The 27,192-nt window shown below is 47.0% G+C and overlaps 1 protein-coding gene across 4 annotated transcripts in view; it reads right to left on the bottom strand.

The window, feature by feature from the left end:
- Window positions 1-27,192, bottom strand: part of NRP2 (neuropilin 2) — a 120,648-nt gene that overhangs the window by 61,862 nt on the left and 31,594 nt on the right. For all 4 annotated transcript variants that reach the window (XM_020884328.2, XM_020884329.2, XM_020884326.2 and 1 more), the window contains exons 3-7: window positions 22,930-23,111; window positions 15,933-16,163; window positions 14,389-14,544; window positions 12,271-12,440; window positions 10,304-10,459 (exon numbers count right to left, since the gene is read on the bottom strand). In XM_020884328.2, coding sequence (XP_020739987.2) covers window positions 10,304-10,459; window positions 12,271-12,440; window positions 14,389-14,544; window positions 15,933-16,163; window positions 22,930-23,111 — 895 coding nt within the window. The remainder of the gene's footprint in view (window positions 1-10,303; window positions 10,460-12,270; window positions 12,441-14,388; window positions 14,545-15,932; window positions 16,164-22,929; window positions 23,112-27,192) is intronic.

Here is a 27,192-nt window from a genome sequence, read left to right as displayed (position 1 = left end):
CGTGTCTGAGGAGAGGGCTGCTCTTCCCATGGATGTGTGTGACCACAGGCTGGGGTAAGCCTCCTGGATCTCTGCCCACAGTGGCATCAGTCAGTGAGGGAGGCAGGCACATGGTGTATCTACCTGAGGACACCTCCTTGATTCTCTAATTGACCTTCCTTCCGCTACTGCTCACCCTTCTCCCACCCCGGAACCAAATGAAGGCTCTTTCAAACTGACCTCAAGTAATCAATCCTGTTTCTGAGCCCAGTTCCTCCTCAGTGTCTTGTTTGCCCATGAGCTGGTGCTTTTAACTACCCTCTGTTCTTGGGACCCTTGGCTGACGGAATACCATCTCTTTTTGGAATGTGGACCATTTTTAAAGTCTTTATTGGATGTGTTACAATACTGCTTCTGTTTTATGTTTTGGTATTTTGGCCATGAGGCATGTGGGATCCTAGCTCCCCAGCCGGGGATCGAACATGCAGCCCTGCATTGGAAGGAGAAGTCTTAACCTCTGGATCGCCAATGTGTGGTTGTGCTCAGTCGCTCAGTGGGGTCTGACTCTGTGACCCCATGGACTGTAGCTCCCCAGTCTCCTCTGTCCCTGGGGGTAACCCAGGCAAGAATACTGAAGTGGGTTGCCATTTCCTCCTCCTCGGACCTCCAGGGAAGTCCCCAATACCATCTTATTTTAATAAACCTTTTTATATACCTTTTACTCTGAGGTGGGCGTAGTAGAAAAAAGTTCAAACTCTATTGAACCATGAGCCAGACTCTGTTGTTAATTAGCTCCCGCTGTGCTTACTCGCTCAGTCGTGTCCAGCTCTTGGCGACCCTAAGGACTGTAGCCGGCCAGGCTCCTCTGTCCATGGGGATTCTCCAGGCAAGAACACTGGAGTGGGTTGCCATGCCTTCCTCCAGGGGATCTTTCCAACCCCGGGTCAAACCTAGGTCACCGCATTGCAGGCAGATTCTTTACCATCTGAGCCACCAGGGGAGCCCTGACTGTGGGCAAATATCTCTACCCCCACCCCAGGCCTCAATTTCCTTCCCTGTTAAATGAGGAGATTGTATGAATTGATTTGTACAGTCCCTTCTGGCCCCCAGATTCTAAGGCTTGCTTCACAAGAGTTTCTCATTTAGAACTGCCCTCGGAGTGTCCACTTTCTAACTGGGCATTTTAGTTACCACTGTCCCTCGTAGCCTAAGTGCTTTTGTGGACAAATGCTGTGGATTTTCATACCCTTCAAATAGTGCTCAGACTCAGAACACCTAGTGACTGCTCCACTCAGAGGGAGAATATACCTTGTTGATGTTTTGGTTCAATAACAGTTCAAATTATTAATAAATGAAGAATAATAAATAACAACACCTTAGCCCTCACATATTGTCTTGTGCCCAAAGATATCAAAGTGCAATTTATGAAAATCCATTTTTAATGAAACATTAAGCAGTTTCTATTTCTCCAGACCCAATGGATTTATAAGGACTCTATTTTTCTCCCTGCATGGCCCTATTTATAGCTGGTAAATGCTATCATATATTATACATCTTTATGACTTTCTCAATGCTTCTGTGGTTTCAGAATCACCCTTCATATGTTTTCTGATCAAATTCTCTGAGATGGATTCTTGGCTTCCAGTCGAGGCGCTGCAAGGTAAGGAGTTGGCGTGCTTGGGAAATGATGCCAGGAAATTGGTTTCACTCCCTATTCCCTGCCGACTCACTGAATCACTATAGGCAAATCAATAAACCTTAGATACCTTGATTTCTCCTTCAGGAAAATGAAGTAGATAGCAGGCTTGCAAATAGACACTGAACTTTACCAGCCAGCCCTCCCCACCGGCTCTAGTGCCAGCACCACAGCCAGGACAGATGTCACACGGGAAGCTACAGCACAAGTAACAAATAGGTCTCTGTTTAACTGGGAAAGCTCAAGCCTTCAAAGCCATTGACTCTCAAGGCCCGCCTTGAGGACAAGAATTTTCAGGCCATAACTTCACAGTGAGGAGTCCACACTGCTGAGAAAACTCAGTGACTCGTCAGCGTATGGCACACCCAGATAGATGTATGTAAAATGTGATGATCACATTTTAACATCTGCTTTAAAAGCTGGATGTCACAGATGGTATATGTTTTTGTTAACTAAAAAAAAAAAAGTGAATATGGTTTCTTTCCCACCCAAAGGAAAACCAGAAGGGTGTTCAAGGTGATCCTAGCTTTCTAAAGAGGTGGGATAGCATTGATTATGTTGTAATTATTAATGCATGTGTGTGTATGTGTGTGTGTTTGTGTGTATATATATATATATATATATATATAAAGCTACGTTGAATATAAAGATTTCTTCAAGTGCACTTCTGTAAACCAAGTTTGAAAAACAATTCAGGGCATGAAGTGGTTTAGATAATCCATTTGGTGCCTTGCTGAATTCTGAACATAATCCAACACTTGCCAATTGATTCTGGAGACCTTTGGTTTATTTTCAGTAAGACAGAATCTGAAACCGGCAGCACTTCATGGATTTTTTGATTTGCACCTCTGGGAGAGGGGGGCATCTGCCAATTAAATTGGCTGCTATCCAATATCCCAGTTTGGTTATTATCTACAAATCACTCTTCCCCCACCCAGGAAAAGGAAACAACATGTTTGTTTTGACCATGTCTGTGAGCTCATAAGGCATGGACTATGTAAAAAACAAAAAAGAAAAGTATATGTATGTGTGTGTGTGTGTGTGTGTGTGTGTGTGTGTATGTATTTATACTCTAATAAGAAACATCTAGCCAGAAAGCATCATGTTTGGTTTTTGAGGTCATCTGCTCTTTGTCTTTCACCCCATTTCTAGTCACAGCCATCACTTCCTGCTGACCCCTCCCCCAAAGGTGTCTTTGAAGAACATGCAGTGATGTTCTGAGGCACCACTGAGAACAGTTACTGTTTCATTGCCTACCTGGGAGTCCTCTTTGAGGGTGGATTCTCTGCCAGCCCTGAATCTCTGTCCCATACGCTGGGCATCTCTGCCATCAACATCCGGGTGCCCAGGCCAGTGCAGACACTCAACAGCCTTTGAGCCTCTTGGCGGAGGGCCGCAGCACAGGCCCCCGGTGTTCCTGGCAGCCTACCCTCCCTCCGTCAGGCAGGCCTTGGGTCCACAGACGCAGACCCTCATTCTGTGCGCTGCCTCCCACCTGACTGGGCTTCATTCATGCCGTCTGCGCATGCCCGTCCCTTCATTACCTACAGTGTGACCTACAATTAACTTCTATTTTGCTGTAAAGTGAACACAACTGGCTCCAGGAACTGCACAACGAGCAGAAAATTTGTCAAAGACAACACAGTGCTGGAGCCCTGAGGTAGAAACTGTGCAGGAGATCTTTTTCTCCTTCCTTGCTTTTTTAAAAAATAAATATTTCTCTTCACTAATAAATGTTTCATTGCATCCAAAGTTCTCCTTTGCAATCTACTTGGCACAGACCCTCAAGGAGCAGAGCAAAGCCAGCAGAGAAGAGAGGTGGCAGGAATGGAGGGCAGAGACGGGGGGAAACAGGAGCACCTTTTAAACATTCTTCTCAGGAGCCACCATACTGACCCATCCTCACTCAGGACCAAGGGCCGGTCCTCCCTCTCCCACCCACTCTCCCTTGCAGTTTCTCTAAAGTCAGCCATCGGGGCTGCACGGAGAAATAAATGGTTAATCAATGAATACCATCCTGCTTAATTAATATGTTGCACCAAACAGGCAAGGGTAGGGGTGGGGGTGGGGGCCTGCTGCACTTGGGGAAAGTGATGTTAAGGTAATGGACTTTTTTTTCCTGTGTGTAAATCTTGGTCCTGACATTTCTCTCTTAAAACTCTTCCTTAAAGACTATAAATTTTTTTTTTTAAGCTGCTTTCATTCTAGTGAATGTGGGAACTTAGCCAGACACAGAATCAGAAGGGATGTCTCTCTCCTGTATAAATATATATCTATGAGAGACACCGAGAAAGAGAATTTAAGGGTGGGAAGGGATGGGGGTAGGGCAAAGAAATTCCCTAACCACCAAATGCTCATTTACCACCATGATGCCCTCCTATCTCCTCCTCTTTACTTTAGGGCTGTTTTTATCATCAGGCAGTGATGCTGAGGTGAAGGAGGAGACAGAAGGGCCAGAGCTTGTTGTGGGGTGTAGGGCAAGGAAAGCCGATTTTTTTTTCTGGGGGTGGGGGGTGGAGGTAGGTAGTATGTGCACATCCCCATCTATGTGTGCCTTGGGGGGCCCATTAGATTTACTGCAGGATCATGTTACCCCCATCAAGATGCCGAGCCCTGGAACACAGCACACTAACAGGATTAGGGTTTCAGGATTTGAGACAGGAAAGCACGAGGGAGGAGAGGAGCAGAGGACAGCTCAGGGATGGGGGCTGGAGGCGAGATGGGAGGCAGGAGACTCGACCCTCAGAGCCATGAAGGTGGGGCACAAATAGACATTCTACCTAGGTGGGAAGGGCCTCCAACTGAATACCTCCTGAAAGGACACTGCCACATTATTTAAGGAGGCACCTTTTCATCTCCAGGTGGGGAAAAGACAGCAAAAAAGGGTACAGGCAATGAGGTTGCTAAATCTACCTGACAACTGTACTCCTTTTCCAGAAGAAATCTCAGGAAACCACATAGTAGGGAACCGGAGATGGCAAAGAACCTGACAATCTACCTGGCGAAGTGGTCACCCCACTGCTCATCTGGGGACGCTTGGGCTTTTGCCCAGGCAAAATCATGGCACCATTTCACATTTCCTGCTTTCTGCTCCATCCCACTGGCCGTGGGTCGGGAAAGCATGAGGAATTTAGCATCAAGGCTGTAAGTGCCAGGGAGGCTGGCCCCCAGTCTCGGAGACAATTCAGCACCCACGGGAGTTGGGTGAAGCCAGCCATGGGGGCTTGATGAAGAAAAGGTTCCAAGCTTATGTATAATGAAATTTTCCCTGGAGCTTCCTAAGTGGAGAGGCTAAAGGTCTGAGCTCATCCCATGGCAAATGGATAAAGGGACAAACTTAATTACCAAGGGCCCTCGATTCTTCTTGGTTATAATTGAGGGGGCCAGATAAACTGGGGGACTTGAATTTGGAGAGGACATCAGCCCTCTTCTGAACATACATGACCCTGGACAATATAATCATATCCATGACTTCTAAAGTTTGATGTCCATTACTAGCTGATGGTTTGAGTCATTGTCTTAATATTATACATAATAAGTAAAATTGCTACAATAAAAGGGAAAGGGAAAGCCAGTCATTTGCCAGGAGGCTTCAATAAAAGGTATATATATATATTTTAAAAAACCCAAATTTTCATAGAAGGAAGAATGGCGTTCCTAACTGAAGCCTGAGGGGTATGGTTTATCTGCGGCAGCTCACATTCAGACCCCATCAGATGCACGGGGAGGTCTGGATGACTTATCAGGTCCCTTCCAGACCTATGGTTTTAAGAGAGGCAGATAAATATCCCATGGGGCCTTGTTACTTTTTAAATTGATAACTTGCTTCTGCTCAAGAAGAGCTCTGTGGGTCTAATACATTAATTATATCTGCAGAGAGCCTTCCATCTATGGATCCCAAGGTGATCTGCCTACAGCAAAAAAGGCACCGTTCCATTTGGGCCAGCAGAAACACTGAGGCACGGAGCTGCAAAGAGAAATCTCCGAGGTCACGCAGTGCATCATCTGAGAAGGTCTGAAGACAGACACCACATGGTTCTAACTTTTAGCCAATTAATTTGGGGGGTTTGTCTTTCCTCTTAAGTTTCTGAAAGCTTCACAAAGGGTTTTAAATTTCTCAGATGGCTCTCACAATGATTTGTTTTAATTTGGAAAATAAATATAGAACTGAGGATTTTTGAAGTGATGGGGGAATGGTTATTTGTTCTGAAGGGATGTGGCCAAAGTGACTTCATTCAACGTTACAGCTCAGGATTCTATGATGGGGCCCAAAATCCAAAATGAGGAGCCCAGTGCCATCAAAGCGCAACTTGCCTTCACAGCTCCATGAATGTGCACGTCTCTTGAACCCTGGATGGAACATTGAGGAAGCCAATTTCCCTCTGAATGCAAGATGGTGAGCCATCAGATTATGAGACGACTGGTTGAACTCAAAGCGTGGTGACCGGTGCCTTCCACAGGGACTCCACAGTTCCCCAAGTCCCTGGAGCAAATTACTTTGCCCGAGAGCATCAGTTCCACAGTCTGAAACACTGTTAAATTCTGAAGCAAATAAGCTGGTGCCTGAGGGTTCTCCGAGCCCCTTGGAAGTCATCATTACATTAATAAGATTGAGCTTAGTGCATTTCTGCCACTCATTATGGGTAATTTTGAAAACTCTTGTGAAGTAAGCCAGAAAGACTTTTGGACTCTGTGGGAGAAGGCGAGGGTAGGATGTTTCGAGAGAACAACATCGAAACATGTATATTATCTAGGGTGAAACAGATCACCAGCCCAGGTTGGATGCATGAGACAAGTGCTTGGGCCTGGTGCACTGGGAAGACCCAGAGGGAGCAGGCAGAGAGGGAGGTGGGAGGGGGGATCGGGATGGGGAATACATGTAAAACCATGGCTGATTCATGTCAATGTATGACAAAACCCACTACAATGTTGTAAAGTGATTGGCCTCCAACTAATACAAATAAAGGGAAAAAAAAAAGAGAACTGTTGGACCCAAGCCTTACCCAATCCCTGTCCTCACCCTTCCATCCTTCAGGATACAGGTAGCACCCCACAGACTTTTTCTTTCAGTCCAAAGTTCTTCCAAACACATCAGAACAGCCCAGCAACACTGTGACTAAGAACAAGGTAACCAGAGTGACATCAGCAAGAAAGATGCTCACATGTACCAAATAAGGGACAATTGGAATTAAAGGCTTTTGCTTAGACCTGTAGGGCATGGCCTATGTCCTCCTGGCCTGACAGCAGCCTCTGTCTCACTGCCTCCAGTGCAGACTCGCAGAGGTGAGCAGGATCCCAGCCAAAGCCTCATGCCTTCCAGCTCCTTCCATCTTTCTCCACGCCCCTCCCTTGGTCTGTGTGTACATAATTGTGCCTATAATTATAGACATACATACCAACTTTCCGCTATTGTACTTACAATGCTATGTCTGTGTTTGGGGTGTTATTAATACAGCTGGTGAAACCAAAGGCAGTAGTTTTATGCTTGTGGTTTCTGAAGAAATATATGTGAAGCAATTTGTATAATCTGAGGGAGCACATGAGCTGGCTATGGGCTCTAACAGGTGGAAGAGCTCTTTGCTTTGTGGTTACACAGTAAATATGCATAAGGTTTCCCCTGTAGGAAAATCATAGGTTCCATTTTTTATGGCATGTGGAGTTGGATAAGGATTTGGGGATGTGCTGTATACAACGTGGCCTGTGTAACCGGGCTGCATTTTCTCTGGAGGATCCTTGCAACATCCCCAGCGACAGGGTAATGCCTCTCTCATCCGCAGCCTCAATGTTACCTGTTGAATGGAAAGGGCCTAAGAAGAGGCTGCTTCCAGGCCGTGGGAGGTTGGAAAAGAGCTCTTCAGTCAGTCCCCCCTCACTTCCTAGCCTCAAGGAAGTCTTCCCCCGCTAGGCTCAGGCCTTGCCTCAGCCCAGTCTGGGTTCAAACTGTAGACAGTGTTTCGCAAGGGACTAGCCCAGCCACGCCACCACCCTGAGCGCTCATTAATCTTGTTTTCCTCCAACTCCCCCAACTCCCTGGCCTTTGGTATACAGCACTGGTGTTGACAGAGACCTGGGAATTGAAATCAAGTCCCCACATTTCTGCCCCAAACATCCCCATCCCCTCTTGCACACCCCGTGCACTGGGTCCCGTCCGCAGCCCCTGCCCACTGCCCCACACAGCAGAGCCCGCTGCCGCCTCCACCTCTGATGGGCTCTGCTCACAGGTCCTGCTGGCTCAATTCTGCTTCTGAGTCCACTTAGCACCAGCGTGCCTGGCACAGTGCCCACCCTCCAGCGGCTACAAAGGGAAACTGGTAGTGTCCTGGGTCGACGAAACCTCTCCCCACACTGCCCCCCGGTCCCCTCCTCACCCCACCTCCCCTTCATGGCATCAAATCAAACTGCAGCAGACTTGACAAATCTATTTGGCACGGTTCACTCAACTATTTCAACCCGAACAGCCAGAGAGCTGTGCTGACACACCACGAGCAGTGCGGAATCTGCACATTAAACACAGACGTCTGGGAGCAGATCCGATAATGAAGGAGTCTCAGAGATCAGCCACGGGCTCGAGGACCCGGCGGTCTCCTCCCTCGCCCGCCACACCCGAGGGGGGACAAGGGCGCACAGCCAGGGGGCAGTGCTTGACTGGCAGCCTTTCCATTCTTCTGCCCCCTTCTAGGTACCAAGAAGGAAATTACCCCGTGGTTTCTAGGGAAAGAAATTTAGTCATGGGAGAGAAGAGGAGGCAAAGAGAAGAGAGAGAGAGAGAAAATAAAAGAGATGAGAATGTATCTGGTATGAAAAAGTGGAGAAGAATGGTTCTAAAGGAGTCCAGAAAGCTACATTTAATTCTCAGGAATATCTTCCTTGCAGAACCAATACCAGGGATAAAGCCGGGGAGGACAGCATTCTATCAAAATGTGCAGTGCTAAGGTATTTCCAAAAGCAGATTTCCTACAAATGGTGTTTTAAATAGCATCCCAGTCCATCTGCGTGCTTTTAAAATCGGCTTATGCTACAGTATCCCTCTGGCCAGTGCTGCTTAGTCATTGAGCCTGGACAGGGAGGTGGTTAGGGGAACCTCTTCCTCCTCCCCAGTACCCACCCCAAGCCAGCTGCTGGGCCTTGCCTGCCTGGCGGAATTTCTGGGTTCTAGCAGTTTCTTATGGAAAAGGGAGGGTGGAGAGAGAGGGCATGAGAAGGAACAGGCTGGGATGAGGACTTTGTCCACAGAGCTCCCAGCACCCCATGCTGACTCTGGCTTGCTGTGTCCAAGTCCCATTTAGTAACTCTCCCTGAAACAAAAGCAGGCAATGAGAAACCAGACCTGCTCAACACATCAAAATGCGGAAGTCTTTCAATTGCTAAGTCTCTCACTTTCTTTATCTGTGAAATGGGGAGTGTGTGTGTGTGTGTGTGTGTGTGAGAGAGAGAGAGAGAGAGAGAGCGAGACAGAGAGAGAGAGAGACCTGATAATATCTAGAAGCCATGATTTCAGATGAATGGTGCCATGTTACTATGGCGATCTTAATTTTTAAAAATCCACTCCTTTAAAAACTCACATTTCCCGAGTGAAGCAGTGCCAACATTATAGTTTGGGGTTTTCTGGGCCCAAGGTTTCCTGCTACAACAGCAAGAGCAAGCTGCCTTGGGAGAGTGACACAGGATGAGGGCACCTTGTTTGGAGAAGACCTTCGGCCTCTCAAGGCTGGGCCACCTGAGTACCCTTTTGATAACTCACAATCTGACACAGAGAGAGACACTCTCCCTCACTCCCCAATTCCATTCAGAGAAGGATGAGCGTTCCCCTTTGAGACCCAAGAGTCAGCCCACAAGCAACAGTGCTCCCTCCCTGCCCAGGTGAGACCACTGGCCATTTCCAATAAGCCTTTGCATGCGCTGAGTCTACCTTATAACCAGTATGCACATCGCCAGCGCCAGCTGCAGACCTGTTCACTGCCAGAATGCCACGTGTTGTAAGAAAGCTGAGACCAGACATTCATCTATATATACAACAAAAGCCTCACATCACCCACGAGGACACGCCTGTGGGAGCCCCGGACGCTGAAGGCACCAGCCCTGCAGATTCAACGCCTTACTGCCAAGCATGACTGCTGGTTCAGATCTCATCCCCGACAAACCGAATTTCTCCTCATTATCTATTGACCTCTTTTTCCTTCGGGACATTGTGATTCCCTCTTAGGGTCTGTGCCCTTTTATTTCCAGACCTCAGTAAGTCCCCGAACTGCAGTTTCATGGGGTTTTGTGAATGTTAACGCAGCATGTGGAAGGGACTCAGGCCATCAACGCTCAAAGAATCCTGCACAGGGAGACATGGGCCAGGAACACATGCTCTCCTTCATTTGTAGTCAGAGAGCACGCTGCAAGCTCGCTCTCTCTCTGCTGTAAGATGCGACAGCAGCCAGGCTGTCGGAGAAAACAGAGTCTTCCAATCACTTTAGCATAAGAAATAGTATTTTCAGGGCCAGTGTCTCTGGGGCCTCCATCAGTTACTGGAGCCTTGGGGAGCAAGGCTGCCTTGTCCGTATGGGGTGGGTGTGCAGGCCCCCTTGACCCACCCCTCCTGCTCCGGCCCTGCGTGCCCCTGTGGTGGGGCCATGGGCTTACCTTGTGATTCTTGCCGTGCCGGTACACCATCCAGTCCTCACCATTGGTGCTCACTTCCAGCTTGTAGGATTTGACATAATAGCCATTCTGAGTTTCCCTGGAAATCGCTCCCTGTGTTGCAATGGCTGTGAGCACAGTTAGAAAGCGTAGGTCCACCTGGAGAAGAAAGGCGAAGAACGATGGGTGTCTTAACTCCCCACACAAGGCAGCAATCTGGGCTTTCCTTCACAGGACACCACTGTAGTACTTGACTCCCAACCTGCGTCCGTGATTCACTCACAGGTATTGATGGTCAGTATCTGTCTGCATCCACTAGACAGTTAAACGAGACATATTCGAACTGCAATGGACACCTCTGAAATTGTAGCTTGTTTTTATTTCCTTTTTCTTTCTTTCTTTTTTTTTGCAAATCTGAACAGACAGGATGACTGTTTATCTTAAAGGAATCATTAAACATCTAGAACTATGACCCCTTTTTACTTAACCACGACCTGCCTTGGGTAGTGAAAGCAGATGCTGTTTTACAGTAACAGTGGCTAAATCCAATCCACTCCACTCTGATCCAGCCCAGTTCAATCCAATTCACTTACGAGGCCCTAGTTGCCAAAGTCTCAGCTCAGAGCTGTTTCTCCTCCCCTCAGTCCCTCAGTCCATTGTGTATTTAGTCCTTGGGTCACCAAGGGGTCAGAGGGCATGTAGAGTCTGCCCAAGCAATTAGGCTTATGGACCAAGTCCTGACCTTTCGTCTGACAAGGAGGACGGCCAACATTTTGAGCCACCTTCGCTTCCACAACACCAAACCCATCTGGAAATTGCTAGGTGTCATTCCTTTGCAGGCCACTGTGTTTCTTAACAGCAATCTCCCTGTGATGAAAATTGAGCCAGTTCGCCCTGGTAAAATTTGATTCAGTAAGCATTTATTAGGTACTTAATATGTGCTCAGCATGATTAAGCATTCTAAAGAAGGACATAGTGCTGTATATGTGTATGATAAACAAGTGGAGAGCAATAGGAGAGAGTATACGATTAGGACTCAAAAACAAGGACTACAGTCAACGGAATGCTGGCTGTAAGAACTTTCTGGAAGCTTTGCTAGATGAGAAGGATTATTGGAGAGGAAGAGAAGAGAGCGACAGATGGCCTTAGGGTTGGGCTGTTAGAGCTCATTCTGTGGAATGCCCTGGAAGTTTCTAAGGGGTCTTTCGTGCTTTTCTGTCCTAAGTGATGTCCTTCTCAGAGCAGAGGCTGCTGTGTCGCATCAGAGCTAGGACAGGCTTGTCAGCAGGTCACAAGGCTGCCTGCCATGTGTCATGAAAGCAGTCCTTGCTCTAGCATGGAACTAGCAGCTTGCCTCCCCTGGGGACCAGTGCTGGACCGGTGTGGAGAGCAAGGGAGGATTACTCCACAAAAGCTGCAAGTCTTATTCAGAAGGAAAGCAGACAATAGTCTGAAAAAATGCTGCAGGGCATCCATGCGATTGGAATTTCATTCCTGGTAGTGATAATTTCCCACGTGGTCTCCTGATGCCTATCGGCAAAACCTTCCTGGCAGGGCTCCCTCCAAACAGCAGAGGTCACAAAAGGTTGCCATGCTTCTCAGCCAGCCTGCCCTTAAGAAAAATGCCCCCTACGTCCTGATGCCTCCCTCTGCCAAGAATGAGGATGTTCTGGAACTGTTTATAGAAGTTGCTTGGATATCTACAGTGAAAGGACAAACACCCTCCCAGCCCAGCAAGTCCACAAGGGCCTGGTCATCTTCACAAGGGCAGGGCAGGGTCCATTTTATCCTGGCGCTTAGCACAGCGCCTGGCACTGCCTGTTTGCGACTAGAATAGGATGGATGGATGAGAGGAGTTCTAAATTATGTTATACTTATTTTCTTCGTGTCCTTTGTCGACTCTAGTGAAGGAGCCAGTCGCCTCACCCACCGAAGTGCACACACATTCTGCACAGCCTCTGAGTCAGTACCTGGAGATACTCCTTGCTGGAGTCCAAGTTGGGTGTCCAGCCATTGTCGTCACCGTGGAGCCGGCTTTGCTGAGGTGTCCACCTCCCATCAGAGTACGTAGATGAGGCACTGATCTGTTCATCAGCAATCCGGCCAGACTCCATTCCCAGAGGGACATTGCACTGAAAGTCTGGCGGGTAGAGACGGTCAAGGGCAAAAGTCAGGTCTCTCAGCCTTAAACCCCCGAGACCCCCAAAACGCTGCTCCCTTCAAGGGATGAGTCCTTTGAGGCACTCCTTCATCTTAAAGACCTAATTCTACACTCATATTTTACAAACAACTATACCAAGTCACAGAGCTTGACAGCCCCTCCTGGTCTGAAAGGAACTAAATTTGCCCTAAAAGAAATCGGGCTGTGGATAAATAAGAATCATCATAGAAATTAAAAATACAATCTAAAGCACAAGAACTGTTAGTGCTGCAGGCTATGGATGCTCACAAGCTTCAGATGAACCAGTATTGAAAGAACAGGTAAACGTGTGATAGACTTGGGTGGGCTGCTACATCGTGGGAAGCCTGCTTTATTAATAAACACCCAGGAGGCACTTTTGCTTCTTTCTTTCTTTCACTCAACTGTCTCATGAGTTCTGGCACTGAAGACAGACATTGCAAAGCAATAAATACCTGTCTTTGGGAGTCCTCTCTGTGAGTACATGCGTGTCACTCTATATTAGCCTGCACCACCTGTCTGGACAGCTGGGCTCAGAAGTCACTTCCTCTGGCCTTGCGCTGTCAGTTTAATTGCTGTCTTCCCATGATCCCACAGACACTGGTCAATATGTGTGTGTGCATGTGTCAGATAAGGACCAGCAATCTCTTTCAGGCATCAAACCTTCTCTGTCGCTCTGCGACCACACTGACCCCCTGCAGAACTCGGTTAACTCACAATACTGTTTTCTTGTCTCTCAACCTTCATGAGCCCTTTGAAGGAAAAACAAAACCCAGAATGAAACCCGTCCCTTGGCCAGGCTGCCGTGTGGTAAACTGTCAATGGCCATGGCAGGATTCGCCCACTCCAATCATCCTGAAAGTGTGCCTCTGGTCATCCAAGTGATCGTTTAGGTTTCTCAGTGAAAATGACAGCACATCTGAAGTCCGCATCCACGAGGAACTGATTTAAAGATACAGCTCAGGGCAAGAGACTGATGGTCTGGATGGCAAGGTCCATGACTGCTGGGGGCTGGATTAGATTTTCTATGCTTTTCACAGTGCCCGTTACATAGTAGAGGCTCAAACATTGTGTTTATTGGCAGAACAAAGTGAAAGTCCAGCAGTGTACCAGCCTAGTGAGAGAAACTCTAGCCAGGCCCAGAGAGATTTCATGTCAAAACATATGTATATAGAGAGAGGTTTAAAATTTCTCCATTTCTGAGACTTCCCTGGCCGTCCAGTGGTTAGGGCTCTGAGCTTCCAATGCAGGGGGTGTGTGTTCAATCCTTGGCTGGGGAACTAGGATCCCACATGCACGGTGCAACCAAAAAAAAAATTGTTCTATTTTTCTGACAATGGTCACTGAGAGTTGGAGAGTGAGGAAAACGACCCCAGACTGAAAGATAAGCACACGCATGTGTGTTAAGTTGCTTCAGTCGTGTCCGACTCTTCGCGACCCCATGGACTGTAGCCCACCAGGCTCCTCTGTCCATGGGACTCTCCCGGCAAGAATACTGGAGTGGGTTGCTAGTCCCTTCTCCAGGGGATCGTCCCAACCCAGGGATCAAATGCACATCTCTTGCATCTCCTGCAGGTGGATTCTTTACCACAAGCACCACGTAGGAAACCCCCCAAAACAGCACTTGGGGGATTCAATATAGAGATCTTAAGTACTCTCCCTTTCATTCTGAGACTTGAGATGGTCCTGTGACTTCCCCTGGGAATAACTCATTCTTGGTATACATACTTTTTCTTTAAAGAAATGAGCACCCAGACTGACATTTATTCTATTTTCATTCATCTCTGCCCAGCAAGACGCTATAGCTCCCTTCCCTTGAGGTCCGACTTCCCCCCTCCTTCTTTTGCAGAGATCACCCTCACAGGCCCCATGGGAGGACAGGTCAGAGTTTCCCAGCCAGCCAACTCACTCTCCAGCGGCTCTTGATGGACCAGGTAGTAACGCGCAGAGAAGCCGTCCTTGGCTACCGCCATGTCGGTGTGAAAGGTCAGAGAGAGGATCCCCGTGGCCGAACGGAGTTCAGAAGGTGTTTTGGTCCCACAGTACTTGCCAATCAGGGGTCCAACTGGACAGGGAGGACAAAGAGAGGTCACAGACATGGACATGCCAGACCCCAATCTCCATACATTCTCCCTTCCCATAATTCCAAGTCATTCAACCGAGCATCACTCGGAATGCCTTGGCACAAAATCAGCAGAGATACAGTTTCAGAACAATGCCTAATATTTTTTTCCTGCACATTAAAAAGTATTTTCACTGACCTGGCTTCATTCTGTTTTCACAGCCCTGCGAGATGGGCTGGAAAGGTATCATTATAATGCTTGTTCCACAGAAGAAGAAATTGAGGTTTGGAGAGGGTACATGACTGTTCATTGTGCATATAGCCAGGAAATAGCAGAGCGGAGACTCCAACACATTTCCTGACTAAATCTCATGCTTGTCTGAGGAAATGAAATTGCTTAGACATCAAGTCTCCGTTACAGTGCAAAATACTTAGAATGATGATAGAAGTCAAAGATGAGTTTCCTCGCTGATACTATATACCCAAGACTCATGCTGGTCTCTACATGAGAAGCACAGGTGCCTCTTGGCCTGGGGGGATGAACTTTTTTTTAACATCTATGACTAGAGTTAGTTGGTTAGTGTTAGTTGCTCAGTTGGGTCTGACTCTTTGCGACCCCATGGACTGTAGCCTGCCAGGCTTCTCTGTCCATCGAATTCTCCAGGCAAGAATACTGGAGTGGGTTGCCATTCCCTTCTCCAGGGGATCTTCCTGGCCCAGGGATCAAACCTGGGGTTCCCACATTGCAAGCAGATTCTTTACCGTCTGAGCCCCCAGGGAAGCCTGTGACTATATAAATGATAATAACTTATAGTAATTATAATGATGATGATAGCAGCTTATTTATGCAGATATTAATAAGACACAGAAAGGTTAGGTAACTTGCTTGAGATTGCAGAGCTGCTAAGATCAGAGCCACAGTTCAGTCTGGCTCTAGAGTGCTATTTGGACATAGAGAGTGGTCACTGAGTTGCTTTCTATGGAGAGAAGAAACCATGACATATAGGTTTTCTCATCCTCATCCAAGTATCTACTCGGTCTCCTCCTATGCTTAGTCACTCAGTTGCGTCTGACTCTTTGTGACCCCATGGACTCTAGCCGCCAGGTTCCTCTGTCCATGGGGTTCTCTAGGCAAGAATACTGGAGTGGGTTGCCCTGCCCTCCTCCAGTCTCCTCCTATCCTTCTGCAGAGAAGTATCGCCAAGCGAGAAAACTGCCTTTCTGCAGTTTTTCTGAAGTCATCCTTGGTGAAGGATAAGAGAAAGTCATCATGGGTCACAGATAAACTCTGAGGAGCTTTAACGTCTTTGTTCTCTGTTTTTTATTGCCACTAAAGCAATTAACAGGCAATGAAGCTACTGAGAAAGGCCTGGTGAGGTGCCATCACTCACCATGAGGGATGCCATCCCAGATGTCCAGCCAGTCGTATTTGCAGTCTCCCTCTCCCACCTGCAAAGGGTCATGCTCCAGGTCAAAGGTCAAGAACTGCAGGATGATCTCCATCTTGGGTTTGGCCAGGATGGTGAAAGTGCAGTCCAAGTTGTGCGGGTACTTGTCAGGGAACCCGGGGGACTCGATGGTCCCGTTGGGGCTCGTGAAGTTCTTTGAACAATCTTCGGAGCCTGTAGGTGAAAGAGAAGCAGAACCTTAAGAGAATGGAAGAGGATGCCTTTCTCTGTTGTTGTCTGTCACACGAGTTATTTAAATGTTTGGGCCCAAATTTCCTTACTGGTGAAGTTTTTGTTTCCACTGGAGTGGTCCTTGAAGCAACATACTTTTCACATCCACATTTCAAGCCCTTAAGCCAGACCATCTTTAGGGGAGAAATTAGGGAGGCGTGCAGGCTTGCTCTACAAATTAAGAGTAAGAGTGGCAATTGAGGATTTGGGAGGAGGGGTGGTGTAGAAAGAAGGATGTGTGAGAGACAGAGAGAGAGGGAGAGAGAAAGATGGATTCCCTTGAAAAGAGGAACAGAGTCTTCTTTCTCAGTTACTCAGCTGCTTGCTCCAGAAATGTAAGTTATTTCAATCCTTAAGGAAGGCGTGCTGATTGCCAGCAGGGGAAACAATGTGACCCCTTATTTGCTGCTGACCTCAACACTAGCCCCTATTGTACCAGAGCCAACTTGGTACCCCTGTCTCCCTCCAAGATCCAAGGTGCCTCAGGGGAGGGGCAAAGGGGAGCTCGGGTCTCATTCATGTCATGGCTATGTTAAAACGAGCGGCTCTGTAGTGCCCAGACAATGAACAATTGAGGGTTGCAGCCGGTGGATCACAGCAGGGTTTGGGGATGTTAAAGGCCGCTCCAGCAGAAAGTTTGGAAAAAATGTGGCAGTGCATTGGCATTTGGATGGCTTCTGGCTCTTTTGTGGTGGGGATGGCCTTGTTTCTCCCCTAAGCTCTTACGTCTGCTTTCTCAGGACTGATGGAGGGCGCCTCATTAAATGCCACACACATTCGCCTCCTGGTGCGGCAGTGGGAGCTCGTAAAAGGATTACAGCTATCCTCTCCTCTAATGCCTCTAGGTGGGGTCACATTAAAAGGGCCCTCATGTGCAGTAAACCAGCCACCATTTGCCAGGGCGGGCCTGGGATGGTCCCAGGACAGGAGCGGGGCCCAGGGAGCTGCTCGGAGCCAGAAGTTTTGCACGTTAATGTGATGAATGTAAATGCTGCACAATTAGAATTGATTTCACTATGTTCTGATTTTAAAATTTAAAAAGGGAGCAGGATTTATGAGGAGAATAACAGGCACTCTAGCATGAAGAAAAAAAAACAGAGAAATACTAGATAAACCAGGTGTTTACTGGCAGGAAGTGTCCTCTGGGGATCCCACTGAAATATAACTGTGTGATGTCAATACGCTGATCCTAGCCCGCAGCGATGTCTTTATCCGTGGCTCCTGCTGCAGCCCCTCTGTGAGTCTTTTTATTGATGACGGCTTTCTGGAAAGCGGCAAACGTCTGACTTGGAAAAGGTGCCATGCAAATAATTAGGGGAGGGGGGAGGGGAACTTTCTTTAGCATCAGACAGGAAATTCTGACATCCCTACCCACCTGTCCATCACCTCTGCCCTTCCAGCCAGCACTGTGCCTTGGCAGGGTGGGAACCCGGGACACCTGGGGTGAGAGTTAATCTTTTCAGGATTTTTCTGAGTCTCTCTCCTGTGGCATCCCAGAAGCTCTGCACTCCCTCATTCAGAGGCAAGCTGGTCCAGGAGGCAGCAGCTGAGATGACCTCTCCCCCAGTTTGTTTACCATCAGGACCCCAGCTTCTGAGGGCCTCCTCAGTGGTTCAGGATGAGGTAGTTTAGCAAAGCCAAGCCAGCTGGCAGGCCTTCAGGGGGCCGAGAGGAATTTTCAAAAGGTTAGAGTTTATGGCTGCCGGGCCACTTAGCCAGAGGAAATTAACTCTATTCACAAGTTGCTTCGAGAACTAGGAAAGGGCTCCTGACATTCCCTCCTAGAGTTTGCCCTATTGTCATGCCTCTCCAAGGCAGGGGGAATCCCCACCCCCTGGGCGTGGGAATTTAGAGCGGGATCTCTCTTTGGTCCCTGTCATCCATAGGGGACACAAAAGACACTTAGAAAGCCCCAGGAGGCCTGGAGAACATAGGATCCTAAAGTACCCACAGTTTCCAAGGTTCTGTGGTCCTGTGACGGACTGGAGAGAATTTTTCAATCTGATGTCCTTAAGCAAAAAGAAAAAAAAAGTGTGTATCTCTGACATATGGCTGTGTGTGTGTGTGTGTGTGTGTGTGTGTGTGTGTTCTGAGTCATGTCTGACTCTGCGACCCCATGGACTAGTCCATCAGGCTCCTCTGTCCAAGAATACTAGAGTGGGTAGCCATTTTCTACTCCTGGGGATCTTAGGGGCTAAACCCACGTCTCTTGTGTCTTCTGCATTGGCAGGCAGATTCTTTACCACTGAGCCACTTGGAAAGCATGGGTGTATTCTATGGATGAAGCTCCAATACTTTGACTACCTGATGCAAAGAGCCATCTCATTAGAAAAGACCCTGATGCTGGGAAAGATTGATGGCAAAAGGAGAAGGGAGAGGCAGAGGATGAGATGGTTAGATAGCATCACTGACTCAACAGACATGAATCTGAGCAAACCTCGGGAGACTGTGAAGGACAGGGAAGAATGGTGTGCTGCAGTCCATGGGGTTGCAAACAGTTGGACATGACTTAGTGACTGAACAACATCAACAAATCCTGTGGCTTATTTTAAATGAGGGAGAAAAACAGTTTTATCCTCTTTATGCAGAAAAATCAAGCCTGTCCATTACAACTGTTCATCCATTTATAACGGCGCCATCTTGATGTTTGGACTATGGTCATTGTCAGAAAGTAGGCAGCCGAACACCGAATGTGGAGAAGAGATCTCAGGAAAGGTGACTATCCCTGGGGCAAGAGTTGAGTCTTGCAGATACCTACCTAAACCAAGACGTTTTTCTGCAATGTGCTAAATGAATTAAAAATTAAGCAAATAGCTCAACAGATACTCAAGTTCATGCAATGGTAAGATTGTCCATAGAAGTGAGGGGATTTTGCTGCAGTGAATGATTTCATACCACAGGACTCTGGTATGAAAAATGCCCATGCTGTGGTTTTTCACTGTAAATTGTACAATAACTCTGCAAGCGGAAGAAGAATCTCCAAGCACAAGGCTGTTGAAGACATGGTGCATTTATCCAAAATTGAGCTGGGTCTGACCACAAAAGGTAAATCCAGTTCTTCAATTGAAGAAGTGGGAGTAGGGGGCACCCCAGGTTTTCTCCGTTTGTGGATATTGCGAGATTTCAGTTTCTAAAATTTCACTGGGCCCCAGGAAAGAAAACTTGATCTTGCACTTTGGTCAGAAGACAATCAGGAAACAAAGAGACAAAAACCCCAGTTTTCCAGTGATTCCGTTTCCGATGTTACTTTTCAAATTATTTTAAAATTCCTTTCTCTGCCATGCTCATGATTTGGTGATTTGGGATCACTTAAGTCAGCAAGTTGTTTGCTTAACCCTTTTGTACGTGGACATACGTAGACTCTTGCCTAAACCGCTTCATTCAGGGCAGACCTGAACCTCCCCGCCCCCAGCCTTTTGGTCCCATCTGTACCGAATCGCGGGTTTATTTCTGTCGGTATAACTCTGAGCAAAGCCCTGCCTGGTGATGTGCGGTCGAAGGTTTCCTGAGTCCTCGGCGCAGTGGTGTATGTGTTTACACTTCCCCCTTCTCTCTCTTTATGAATCTGACTAGCAAACACAACTGTGTTTGTTTGGATTTCTTCAGCATGTTCTGCGTTTCTTTCATGTTCTGTGGATGACGTAACTCTGTGTATTTTCTCTCAGGGCTCCGACAGTGGAGATCTGGGTGAGGGACCTGGAAGAATGCTCATCTTCCTAAACTCCTCAGTTTTGAATTTGGCACAGCCACCCCCATCCCTGCACCTGTGTGTGCCTTATTGAGGATAAGTTGCTCTTTCCAACGGGCATGATGGCGCGTGTGAATGACTCCGGGGCCACTGGGCTCCCACCTTCTTTCTTAGAATCCCCAGAAGAACGATTGCTATTGGCAGGGCTGTTCTCTCCTGTTGTTGCAGTAATCTCTTTCTTCCTTCCTAGGCAATCCCCATCCTTAAAGTAGACTGTCCCAATTCCCCACGCCCAAGTCACCTTCTTGGCTGCCTCTTTTGTTTCTAGGTAATCCATAGACTTGCTGCCTCATTCAAAATCCTACATCAGCCTACCCTCAAAACAGCAACGCTGAGTTATGGTGATATCTGTGTGTTTTGTCTCTTAATACGGACCCTTCAAATTTGCATGATGGATAGAGCTAACGGGGGCTTCCCTGGTGGCTCTGTGGTAAAGAATCTGCCTGTTACACAGAAAACAGGTTTGATCCCTGGATCAGGAAGATCCCCTGGAGGAGGGCATGGCAACCCACTCCAGTATCCTTGCCTGGAGAATCCCCATGGACAGAGGAGCCTGGAGGACTATAGTCCATAAGGTCACAAAGAACTGGACCCAGCTGAATAACTTAGCAGGCAGGCAGGCACAGAGCTAACATTCCCGTTTTTATGCTGGTTTCTGGAGGATGTGGTACCGTCCTTTGTGAAATACTAAGCTGGGAAGTATGAAACAGATTTGACCTGTCATGGTCCTCCCCATTCTAGCTCTGACTGCTGGGGGCCAGCTCTCTGGAAGCCTTTGCTTGGAGCCATTTTCACGGTCCACCCAGTAGGGCTGAGTGGCAGCTTTAGCACTGGGGACCTGACTATCTAAAGGAATTCCCAGATCCCCCGCTGGCCAAGCCACTCGATGGCTTCCTCATTTTCATATCCAGAATATGTTCTTTTTTGAAATTCATTTTTATTGGAGCACAGTTGCTTTATAATGTGTGCTAGTTTCTATTGTACAGAAAAATGAATCAGCCATACATACACATACATCCCCTCCGTTTTGGATTGCCAGCCCATCCAGGACACCACAATGCGTTAAGTACAAATCCATAGCATGTTATACATGCGTGCTAAGTCACTTCAGTCGTGTGCGACTCTGTATGACCCCACGGACTGTAGCCTGCCAGGCTCCTCTGTCCGTGGGATTCTCCAGGCAAGAAGACTGGAGTGGGTTGCCATGCCCTCCTCCAGGGGATATTTCCCACCAGGCACTGAACCCGTGTCTCCTGCATTGGCAGGCGGGTTCTTGACCACTAGCGCCACCTAGGAAGCGCCCATAGCATGTTACTCATACCTTGACACTTACTCTGTCTCATATTATAGTTTATACCTATTACATATCTATTAACACATATTCATTCAATAACGTCAACTATGCACCTGTTACGTGCTGTCTCCCCCACCAGAACAGCACCAACACCCATTTAGAAACTTCCTTTCTCTCTTCCCCCTCCCCACTGCTCCCCAGAAGATAATGGTATAATGAGCGGTCCATCCTTGCTGGGGGCACTAACTAATCTGAATCTCGCACAGGACCCAACGGAATGTGGATAAGGCTATCTGCAAGTCTCATGCCAGTTCCGAGCCACCCGACACTCAGATCGTCAGTCCCCATGACCTCAAGTACCCGGGAGCATGACCACCCGTGGCAGACGGACCTTCTCAGGATTCGTGCCCTGGGACAGTCCCACCTCCCACTCCGCCTCCACACAGTTCCTTCAGCCCCACCCCTTTGCTGGATCCTACGATCTTGTTCTCAGGCAGACAAATCGGGCAAATATTTAGACAGAGTGGATATAAAAAGTGCTTTCAGCAGCTACCACTTCCTTTCAAGAATTGTTTGGCGAAAAAGAAAATATATATGAATAGTTCCCCTCACACTGAACTCAACAGGCGCCGGGCTTGGGGTTCCTTGATGACAAGGCTGACAGCTTCCCCTTTCAGCAGACACTGCCCACGAGTTGTAAAATGTGGGCTGCTGGAGCGGGAAACACAGTCCGAGATGGGGCAGGAGCCCCCGAGGAGGGGGATGGGCAGGGCTCAGGGGAGGACGGGAGGACAGGCTTCACTTAGCCTCCAGTCAATGAGCTCACACATCGGAGGGAAGGATACGCTGCTCTGAGCGCTTCCGTGGAGATGCTGAACCAGCGTCTTGTGAATCAAAGTTGTCTCTACCCAGATAGGGAGAGTAAACATTAGCCCACATTCTTATGGTCTAAAAGTAATCTAAGGGGGACCTAATGGAAAGCAAAAAGTCAACTTAAAAGTTCTCTGCTGCTTCTTCTGCTATCTTTTTTCAGGGAGTCAGCTTCTTTGGCACTTAGGAAGCGGGGATTCAATGGACAGACGTGATACAGTGGATCAGCAGGGGGAATTTCTAGCAGTCATATTTGGATCTAAAAGTACTGCATGATCCCATTGGTGGTGGGGTCACAATAAGATTTTTAGAGACTCCAAACACTGAAAAGATTATGTCCTTCTTCCCCATGTGGTTCTAAAGAAAGGCTTTTTAAATTATTAAGTAATTTGGAGGAAGTTCAACCAAGTTTTGCTTTCACCACGAAGATTACTGTGATTAAACACACACACACACAATCAGATTTTTTCCAAATGTGTTTTTCTATCTAATAGATGCCCCTACTCTTTTGCTGTCACAAACACCCGAACAGTAACCCTGCAGTTCGCCCTCTTAAATTGGCTGGAAACTTAAATGGGCTTTTCAACTCAGACAGTCTCCAGGCTCACCTTGAGCACTCTTCCCTCCATCAACTCTCTCAGGCTGGATAAACTGGAACCCTGACCATGTAGGTCAATCCACTGGGTTTCGTCTATGAACACGTAACTATTAGGCAGACCCGATACACAGTGCCCCGTGGCCAGACACAGGTGGCGATGGCGGAGTCCCTGCTTCTCCCCACCCACGACCACTCTGACCTGTCTTGAAGATCTCATAGCGCAAGGAGAAGCCTGCCCCCTGCCGGGCGTAGTCAGAGGTGAACTTGATGTAGAGGACCGAGCCGGAGGAGATGATGGTGGGTGGGGCGATGTTTCCACAGTGCTTTCCCAGGAGATCTGCGGATTCGCTGTCTCCATCTCGAATCTCAATGAAGTCATACCTGGGTGCAGACAGCATAACGGGGCACATATGAAAAAAGATCACTGCTAGGAGATGAAATGGACTACTGTGTCCCTCCAGCTCAGGGGCTCTCCATCCACTTCTAGACATTCAGGTGTTCTGGATGGATAAAAAAGGGCACTTAGGTTTACTTGTAGAAACTGGCAAACACAGATATAGGAAGTGGCTTTACTAAAGCCACAGAGAATGAGCACCTCTGTGCATGGCTAGACTTTAAGGCCTTATCTCTTGCTCACATAAGAGCAGTAGCATCATTCTATCAAATGTCTCAAACAGTTTTGGGTTTTTTTTTTTCATTTATCAAACAGTTTTTTTTCTTCGTTCAGTAGCACCATTTTTATTTCCATCGTGATCTATCTGAATCTTAGCCTTTTCTTCTTGGCTCTGTGTCTCTGCATGTTACTTAACCCCTGTGAGCATCAATTACTTCATCTGTAAGATGCAGATAAAGATATCCACTTCAGGGGGCTGGGACAGAGACAGAATGAAAAAAATGCAAGGAAGGTGCTGGGCACCAAGTCAGGCACATGGGTGTTGTTTCAGAGAGATTTTATTTATTTATTTTTGCCTCTTTCCCAAGTTTCAGTTCTCTCCTGAACTGAAGGGGTCAACCCTTCTTTTCTTTAACTGTCAGTAATAAAGACTCCCCAAACGTGGGCCATCTCCCTCCCTGAGATGCCTCTGAGAAGTTCACATCAGCAGTGTCTATCTGGTCAACACCACGTTTTTAAAAGGAATCAGCACCGTATTAGATAAGGCAATAAAAACCTTTCTCCAAAAGCAGGGGGTGAATCCCAGGGGACCCAGCTTCTCTGAACACATAACTATTAGTCTCAGCAAGAGGCTGAGCAGGCTGCCTTCCTTACCCTGAAGACTGGAGCTCATTTCAAACAGAATCAAACTGGCCCAGGTAGGGGGAGGCACCTCAAAGACATCCTTGGCTAAGTTCACAGGACTGCACAGGTACTGTGCCATCTTATCTGTACAGATGCATACCTTCAGCTTCAGCATGTGGTCTGGCAAGCCTCACTGTCCCAAGTCTGTGGTCTTTATCCAGGCTCCTGGGGAACACCCTGTCACAACTGCTGATGTGGAAAATTTCTTCCCTACCAGCTCTCTCAAATTGCTGGTCACTGTACCATTATTTACTCAAAGCCATCCATCTCCTTCTCCCACCCTGTTTATGTATTCTGCATCAAGCTGTTAAAACAACATGTACATTCTCTTCCATTGGGGAAAAGAGAGGGACTGGAAAGGTTATCCTCCCTGGGATGTACCCACTGGCTCCTGCCACACACATGGAGTTTGGGGGAGCTGGTGGCCTGCAAAAGTGGCCTTCTGAGCCAGAGCGGTCTGAGGCCTCCTTGCAGCCCCTGGAAGCCATACTTCAGATGGCTCAGCCACTTCCAAATAAATAGGCCTTCGAAGGGAGTATATGGAGTGGATCAGGGTTAGTTCATTTTTAGACCCCAGAGGGCTGGAATTCTACAGTCAAAAGAATCACAGAAGTTGCTTAGAGTCTGGAGAAGGGAGATGGCAGGGTTTTCCCCCAGGAGCTCTGGAGAGATGGCCACAGACTGGGAAAGGCAGTAGGGGTGGGGGAATCTGTTTGGGTCTGTGCTTTTAGTGTGGGAGACAGGGCTGACGCTAAAAGTGTGCTTCCTCAGTTCCAACACATAAGTGAAAAGACAGTTTCTTCTCAAAGGAAATCCCCCCAGACCTTCTGGAAAATCCCTCCTTGTTATTGCCACACTGAGATGAGCTCCGCTAGACAGTCACTCTCAGCTGAGTAATGGTGATGGCTTCCTTTGCAGGGTGCACGAGGCTGGAGCACGACTGTGCCCACTGAGCAGAAGGACCCAGCTTGCCTGGGGGGGCAAGAGCACCCCCACCCCACCTCACTCCGCAGGCAGGCAGAACCCAGCTCAGCCTCATCAGCTGAGTTACCCTCAGGCAAGTTACTCCACCTCTCTGGGCCTCAGAAATGGAAAAAATAAGAGCAAAATAGGGATACTAGAACCTTCCTTTCAGTTTTTCTGAAATTTAAAGGACCCACATAATCTATAGAAGGTGTCTAGGACACAGACTAGCAATGAGTGTGCACTTTGTAAGTACACAGGGATTTGTTGTGTTTCCACACCCATTTCAGAGGGGAAAAGGCTGAGCGATAGAGCAGAAGTGATTTTCCCTAAGAGAGAGAGCCAGTGAGCGAGGCGCTGTCTAAGAGGGAATGTGCATCTGCTCAAACATTTTGGAGGGCATTTTGGCAAAAATGTGACAAAAGTTAATATACACATATTCTTTAATCCAGCAATCCCACTGCTAGGAATTTTTCCTAGCAAAATAATCAGACAATTAGGCAAAGATGTATATGCATCTTTGTGTGTGTGGACATATTTTAAAAAGCATGGGAAAAGTGAAAAGATGCTTTGTTTATAAAAAGCATGTATCTAAATGTCTGACAACAGTGGTGGGTATATCAATTTTGGACATTTATAAATGGAAAGCTCCATTGCTATAGTGAAAATGCTGTAGGTATAGGTGTTTTTTTTTTTTTTTGGCTTTTAAGGAAAAATGTCCATGGTATATTATTAAGTTGAAAAACAGTAGATTGTTTTTAAAGTATGCTTTAAAATATATGTAAGTATATAAATTTCCTTGCATTTACACATAGAAAAAGCCTGAAAGACTATAGACTAAAATATTAACTGTGATGAAATATATTGATGGGGATAATTTGTAATTTTTTTGTTTTCTTCTTTTCTATTACTGAGTTGTTTGTAATAAGTCTTCACTTCTTTAAATACATAAAGATCCTTCTATTAAGAATTTTTTTTCCCAAGTAGAAAAGTTGAGAAAAATAACCCAGCTCTCATAATTTTGCAGAAATAAAAGTGCCACCATCATGATGATGACCATCATCCATAAGGGCTAAATAGCTTGTAGGAGCATCTAGAATAGTGCCAGGGACATGGCCCACACTTAATTAAAATTCTAAAACATTTTAAAAAGACCATCACATACATCCAGTTATTGTGTTGCCAGTTTCTATAAGGACACAGAGAGGCCCTGACATCCTCCTGGCTTGTTCTTAGAAGTGGAGGGTTTTATCCGGTCGCCAAATCACCCATGGGGTCACTTAGGGGGTTAAGAGAATCAGCAATGAACCAAGAGTACCCAAAACATGTCACAGCTGCAAACTTGCCTCAATTTACTCAACAGATATATCACCTAAATCCTTTTGGGTAACATGGCTAGCTGTAAATACATCCTCACATATCTACATACACATCAGTGAAGGGAGGCATTTTTGAAAAAGGTTCACACAAATCAGTCATATCACACAGCTTCTCTCTGAGCCTGTTATTTAAAGGACCCTCTGGTGATCCTTTTGTGAAGCAAATAATCAGCCCTTACTTGAACTTCTTAGCAAAACTGGATTTTTCTATCAGGTTTACTTGCGGGGAAAATGACCCAGAGTTACCATCTGGCAGCTAAAATTCCCCTTCCCTTCAGCGTCTGGGGTTCTGCCCTGTGAACCACCTCCAGCTCACTACCAGGTCTTCTGGCTGGGCTTTTTTGTATAAAGGGCATACTCCAAATGACATGCTGACTCCACACAGAATGTCTCATTTACCTCCTGTGAGACTGACTCATTTGGGGAAATTTTTTATTATTAGGGATTTGCTACAGCTGGAGTAAATCTCTCTAGAAATTTCAGTGTTGTCAGGTTCCTTTATGAAGAGCTAGCAGAGACTTAGGAAGTTGTGGCCTTGGAATAAATATGACTTTGCATCTGGCATCTAATACCCAGCGTTTGTTGGGTAAATGAATCTGGGCTGCAAACTCGGAGCTCACCCCAATGGTAGTCAAGTAGGATAACCTGAAAAGCCATTCCTCTTATCCATTTTCTGGAAGGAAACAGACACAAGCTCACAGACATATTAACTATTGTGTTTGCATTTCATTATTCCTAATCTCCCTCAAATGAAAAAATTCCTTTCAAAGCTTTAACACTACCTTTTCAAATTTTATTTATTTATTTACTTTCCTAAGCTGAA

Source organism: Odocoileus virginianus, chromosome 30 (genome assembly GCF_023699985.2).
Source record: "Odocoileus virginianus isolate 20LAN1187 ecotype Illinois chromosome 30, Ovbor_1.2, whole genome shotgun sequence".
NCBI lineage: Eukaryota > Metazoa > Chordata > Mammalia > Artiodactyla > Cervidae > Odocoileus > Odocoileus virginianus.
Note: the sequence above shows the minus strand (reverse complement) of the source record. Positions and strands in the feature narration are given on the sequence as shown.